Below are 5,648 nucleotides of genomic sequence, written 5' to 3'. Positions count from 1 at the left end.
CCGAACGAGTCCTCGAGGACGGAGACGGGCTTGCGGGCGTTGAGGAGGTCGGCGGCGGCGTTGCCGGCGAGCTCAACGATGGAGACGTGCATCTCGCGCCGGCCCTCCAGCGTGCCGGCCGTCAGCGTCTCAGCGACGAGGCGCTCGAGGGCGCTGACGGTGTACGTCTTGCCCGAGCCCGTCTGGCCGTAGGCGAAGAAGGTGCTGACGCCGCCGCCCCAGGCCCAGGCCACGAGGGGGTGGACCAGGTCGTGGTAGATGTCCTCGGAAGACGTGTCAACGCCGTAGAACTTGTCGACGCGGTAGTTGAAGGACTGCGCGGTCGGTCAGAAAAGCGACACGGACATGTGGGCTATTACAAAAAAGGCAAACAAACATTCAGACCCGGCAACCCCCTGACCGGCCGCCTCAGCTCGTGAAGGTCGACATGGCCCGTCGTGTGCTCACGAGGGAAGAGGCCAGGCACCATGCCCGAAGACAGCTCGTCGCCGAGCATAGGCCGCAGCCGCGTCACGATGACAATGCCGGCATCGTCCTTGGTCCCGCCACCCTCTTTTGAGGCGGGAGTGGGAGGAGGCCTGTACGCAGCGACGAGGCGCAGGTACGCTGGGCGTGTTCGAGGATGAATTCGTCCGTCACGTTCATTGCAAGAGGATGATGCCGGCGGCCAATTGGGCGATATATTGAGATGCTCGTTGTCTGACGGTTCCGAGAGTACTGTTCCTGCTCGAGACGATAGAGAGGTCGGATCATGGTCCATGGTATTTATCGAACCAGGCCTGCCGCCTTTTGCACGCCGGCGATGGGTGGATGGATCACCAGCATCCAGAGACGTGCGCCAGACCCGGAAGAAACCACCGGGCCTTTTCTTCTCTCCACCGCAAGGATAATGATTCCAATCGCCCCAGGCAGCCGAATTATCATGGCCATCCGTTGTCCTTGTATTTGGCTCATTGGCTGATGCCTACGAAGGCGTCTCCCTGGAAGTCATGGTGATTCCGATACCCTTCGGTCTTGGCCTTTCCCAGCAAGAGCGGGGGGCGTTGTTGGGTCCAGTCCATTGAGGTCTCGGGAGGGAAGGAGCTTCGGCGGAGCCGCCTTCCCAGGCAGCGACCGACGGGTCTTCCCAGCTGCCGCCGGCTGTTCAACTAAACCTCCCACCAGCTGTCATCGTCTGTTGAGCTAGCAGCTTTGATGCTTGAGCTAGCAGCTTTGATCCTCCGACTCTGTGTACGCATGGAGTAGCACAAAACAAAAACGAAAGCATCCCCCTATGACCTCTCTTGCTACCATGCAAACGCCGTGCGTTCCTGGGACGGGGTATCAGCTCTAACAAGCCCAAAACACAACTGTGGACGCCGTCCAGGTTCGAAGCCTGCCAAGACAGACCAAAGAGAGAGGACCCAAGCCAAATACACCATGAGATGACCTCCATGTGCGCCGTGCATCCCTTCCATATTCTCTTTTCCTTCATCATTCCCCTCAATCGATAACAGTCGGAAGCCCGAGAAAGAGAGAAGAAGAAGAAAAAAGTAAACCCTCGAGCTCCAGATCTCCGTCCTCCCCTGCTTGCTCCTCAGTCCAGCCGCAGCAAATTTCGCGACTCAAGCACAGACGCCATGTCCTTCAACCGCACCGGCTTCGTCAGAAAGAGGTCGATCCCGCTGACAAACGCCTCGTCCTGCGCGCTCTCCGACGCCAGACCCGACAGCGCAATGATCGTGATGGGCGGCAGCTGCCTCTCCCGCTCAAACGTCCGGATGCGCCGCGTCGCTTCGAACCCGTCCATGACGGGCATCGAAATGTCCATGAAGATGCAGCTGTATTCTTCGGGCTCGGTCCGGTATGCCTCGTACGCCTCCAGGCCGTTTGTCGCCGTGCCGAGCGGCCGCCCCAGCTTCTTGACGTACGAAGACAGGATCCGAAGGTTGATGCTGTTGTCGTCCACCAGCAGGAATTTGCGCGCCTTTTCTCCCGTCTCCGACAGCGGCACCGTACACTCCGACGGCGGTGTCTGCACGTACCGGCCCCTCCACGACAGAATCGACCCAGGCGTCTGCAATTGCTCCAACACCGGCGAAGCAGCGGCCCGAGAGGAAGCCTCAGGGGGTGCCGTCGACGCCTGCCCCGCCTTCCCTTCCTCGGCGTCCGGGTTCTCGACAGCTGCACCCCCCTCGTCACCTGTGCCTTGTCGAGGCGGACTTGGCCGTCGCGTTGGGGGAAGACACAGCTCTGCTGGAACAAAGTCCAGCGACTGCGATGATTGCAGTGCGAGCCATCGCTGGCAGGCGAGGAGCAGAATCTTGGCGAGCTTGCGCGGGGCCGAGCCTGTCGTCTTTGCGTTAGCACAGCACGTTCACTCTCGAGGGTCAGTCCAATGGCAAGGATGCGGAACGTACGGTTGTGAAATGAACTCAAACACCCCCTCCGTCTGGGCGGCTTCCGCCGATGTCGAACGGTCGAAGGCCAGGAGGGGGTTGGCGCACACAACGACGCAGGGCGGGTTCCTGAACGTCGACACATCGACATCCGGCATGGCGTGCTCCGCAACAAGGACGACATCGGGCACGAGCGTCTCCGCACCCGACAAAACCTCCATTTTGAGCCAGTCGCGACAGATGCCTTCGGTCAGGCCGCGGCCGAACCCATCACGACCGGGCCTCGCCCGCGCTTGCGCGCCCGTGTCATCCCCGTGGGACTCGCTGAAGCCGCTGAGGAGAACCCGCAGACCCTTGAGATCGGAAACGTGCGCTGCGAACTCGTCGTCGTCGCCCATGTACCCGGACTCGTTGGTGGCGGCTTGCAGAGGCACGGACACTGTGACTGTCGTCCCGACCGCTACCCGGCTCTTCACGCTGATCTTGCCGTCGAGGTTGGTGACGATCTGCTTGACGAGGGACAGACCAAGACCCGTCCCGGCGCTCAGATGGTCTTCCTGCGCGAACGCGCGGAAAAGATTATTCTGCAGATAGTCTTCGCCGATGCCCTTGCCCGTGTCGGCGACCACGAGGACGACCTTGCGAGACCGCGGTGGGAGGTCGTGGTTGGCAGACACGGGTGGCGTCTCTTGTCGTAGGGACACCACGATGGACCCTTCTTGCGTGTACTTGAGGGCATTGCCCACGAGGTTGAGAACCACGCGGCGGAACGCACCGGGTGATGTGTGGAAGATCCAGCTGCACTGCGGGTCAAGGTCGAGGGAGACAAAGACGCGGTTGAACCCCAGATCAATGGGGTTGGGCCAGTCATCTGAGTAGAACCAAAGTCCTGCATGCGTATGTGCGTCCATCCGACTGATGACTTGCATCTACATCCGCGCTCCTGTCTTCTCAATGTGCCATGACTGTCACTGAAAATCGAAGCCGCGAAACACTTTCCACAACATCCTCCACCAGTAAATCGAGAGGCCCCATTAGACTCCCAGCACCCGCACGCCAGCTTCGATTGACAACTGCCGAATTGTAGGCCACGGATGGGGCCTGCGCGTAGACTCGGGACTTCGCGGTCGGGTGGAAGCAGCTGCCCCTGGCCATCGTCGTAAAGTTGTTGATCTTGGAGAAGTCGAGTAAATGATCGAGCGTGTCCATCAGCGTCCTGCCACACGTCTCAATGGTGTGTAGAATGTTCCCCTGGAAGACGGTCAAGCCCGTGTCGTGAAGCAGCTCGGCTGCCAGGATGACGCCGTGAAGTGGGGAGCGCAGTTCGTGAGACAGCGAGCTCAAGGCGTCTGATTTCGCCTTGTCCGCCTGAAGCGTCTCGAGGCGCGCTATCTCGGACATGGCAAGGACGCCGAAAGCCGTCAGGAAGCTGAGCTCGCCGGCCACGGTAAACACCCGGGCCGGTGTGTTGGTGTAGACGAACCCCCCGGCGCGCCATCGATCTTTCTTCGAATCCCGGACGGGGACAAAGGCGACGCATTGTGCTCCGGGGAACGCTCGCAGAATGGCGGTGCCCTCGCGGTGCCGGGCCCAAGGGTGGTTGCGACGTCGGGACGGCGCAGGGGAAGAACGAGGATTTGCGGCGTGTGTCAGCATGCCTGGCAACGCTGTCAAGCGGTCGTCTTCCGAGGAGTCGGTCAGGCGCAGCTCGCCGTTGGGGCGGAAATTGAATATCTTGCCATCGGGGTAGCGTCGGAGCAGACGCGCCAAAAAGCCCTCGGGCAGGTTGGCGCGCATGGCCGAGGGCCGCGCGCCGTTGATGCTGGACGCGTCTGTCGTGGCGAAGCCGAGCACGCGGCAGTCTGGTGCTGCGTTCTCGCCGCCAGACGAGGAGAGAGCGTCGCTGCTGCTCGCGGACTGTGCTGCGACGTCGCCATGGTCCGCGTGGGGCTTGACGTCGCTGAGGCCGCCAAACAACCGTACGTGTGCGTCGAAGAAGACGCATCCTTCGATCTCGAGAGACTCTCGAATCATGTTGGCCGCTTTGGAAAAGATCGTGCCGACGCTGTTGCCCTGCAAATCGTGTGGGCGAAGGAACATGGGACTTTTCAACGACGTGTTGGAGCTCCTGGAACTGCTACTCGAGTGGTGCGGGGTGGAGGCACGGGAATATGGCTGAGGGGCAGGATCGTTTAGGGACTGGTCACCCGCCTTGGAGGTGGCGAGGGACACGCGTGCCTGCTCGTTCGCTTCGAGTATGCGGTCCTCCTCAGACGCTGGAGGTCTTGTTGGCGGGCATCGAGGGCTCCTTCGTGGGACGGATCGTCCTGAAAGGCGTCGTCGTGTCGTCATGCCGCCAGCCAGAGATGGTAGCCGCTCCTCGAAGAAGGATCCCAGGCCCCTGTTCAAGCGTGCACCTCGGCGCGCGGCGGCGGCTGCCCTGCCGGCCTCGAAGTGCTCCGTGATGGCCTTGGACAGGTTGCGCAGCACGCGGGTCATGTGCGGGCTAACAGTCGTCACGCAAGACGGTATCGACGACGCTGAGCACGCCCATGTTGACACCTTTGGCGGTGCGGATGGGCACGCCGGCGAAGAACTTGGCCGGAGACCCGGGGCCGCAGTAGAGGGTCGAGGCGAAGCGCTTGTCCTGTTCGAGGTCGGGCACACAGAGGACGGGCAGCGTCGTCGATCCCTCGCCTTGCTCGGGGGCGAGGGGATCGAGAGGGTACAGCACGGCCTCGCAGACGCCGAAGCGTCGGGGGATGGCGGTGCCGCAGAGCCAGAGGTCATGGTCGTGGTCGGCGGCGCGTAGGCCGGGAACGAGAGGCAGGGCGGGTGTGGCCTCGGCAATGATGTGCTGATAGTCGCAATCGAAGACGGAAACGAGCGCACGGGGTGTGCCGGTCTGACATGCGGCGAGCTGGGCCAGGGCCGTCAGGACGGTGTCGGGGAGAGGTCTCTAGCTGGGGCAGCGGCAGGGCCGAAGGCTGTGGGTTCTGTTTCGTCGTGTTGAACAGCGCCGGATAGTATCTAGAGGGGGGCGGGCGGACACATGAGTCAGCCAAAGGGTTCGGGTCAAGAATCGAGGCAGCAGCAGGTCAAAATCGAGGCAGTATCAGGTCCGCATCGTCGAGAGGAGGAACAAACTTGAAGGTTTCGGCTCGCGCGAGGATTCGGACACGATCCTCAGAGGAGCTGCTTGCGTTCAGCCATGACTGGCTGACCCGCCCGTTTGGGTGCAGGATCCTGTCGGCTCGAGATGGCGGAGAA

The 5,648-nt window shown here is 61.8% G+C and overlaps 4 protein-coding genes across 4 annotated transcripts in view; all 4 read right to left on the bottom strand.

Annotated features, from left to right (window-relative positions):
• Positions 1 to 760, bottom strand: part of VDBG_05699 (conserved hypothetical protein) — a gene marked incomplete at both ends in the record, with an annotated part of 2,111 nt that extends 1,351 nt beyond the window's left edge. Inside the window, 2 exons of the mRNA XM_003004540.1 lie at positions 7 to 314; positions 377 to 760. Coding sequence (XP_003004586.1) covers positions 7 to 314; positions 377 to 760 — 692 coding nt within the window. The remainder of the gene's footprint in view (positions 1 to 6; positions 315 to 376) is intronic.
• An 816-nt stretch (positions 761 to 1,576) lies between these two features.
• On the bottom strand, positions 1,577 to 1,810 carry VDBG_05698 (histidine kinase G7; the record flags this gene model as incomplete). Its single annotated transcript, XM_003004539.1, has 1 exon — positions 1,577 to 1,810. The coding sequence occupies one exon, from the start codon at positions 1,808 to 1,810 to the stop codon at positions 1,577 to 1,579; it is 234 nt and encodes a 77-aa protein (XP_003004585.1).
• A 367-nt stretch (positions 1,811 to 2,177) lies between these two features.
• On the bottom strand, positions 2,178 to 3,307 carry VDBG_05697 (histidine kinase G7; the record flags this gene model as incomplete). Its single annotated transcript, XM_003004538.1, has 2 exons — positions 2,178 to 2,328; positions 2,400 to 3,307. The coding sequence occupies 2 exons, from the start codon at positions 3,305 to 3,307 to the stop codon at positions 2,178 to 2,180; spliced, it is 1,059 nt and encodes a 352-aa protein (XP_003004584.1).
• A 492-nt stretch (positions 3,308 to 3,799) lies between these two features.
• VDBG_05696 (histidine kinase G7) lies at positions 3,800 to 4,478 on the bottom strand (the record flags this gene model as incomplete). The annotated part of the gene is made up of 2 exons (XM_003004537.1): positions 3,800 to 3,812; positions 3,862 to 4,478. The coding sequence occupies 2 exons, from the start codon at positions 4,476 to 4,478 to the stop codon at positions 3,800 to 3,802; spliced, it is 630 nt and encodes a 209-aa protein (XP_003004583.1).
• Positions 4,479 to 5,648: the final 1,170 nt, after the last annotated feature.

Source organism: Verticillium alfalfae, genomic scaffold (assembly GCF_000150825.1).
Source record: "Verticillium alfalfae VaMs.102 supercont1.6 genomic scaffold, whole genome shotgun sequence".
Taxonomy (NCBI): domain Eukaryota; kingdom Fungi; phylum Ascomycota; class Sordariomycetes; order Glomerellales; family Plectosphaerellaceae; genus Verticillium; species Verticillium alfalfae.
Note: the sequence above shows the minus strand (reverse complement) of the source record. Positions and strands in the feature narration are given on the sequence as shown.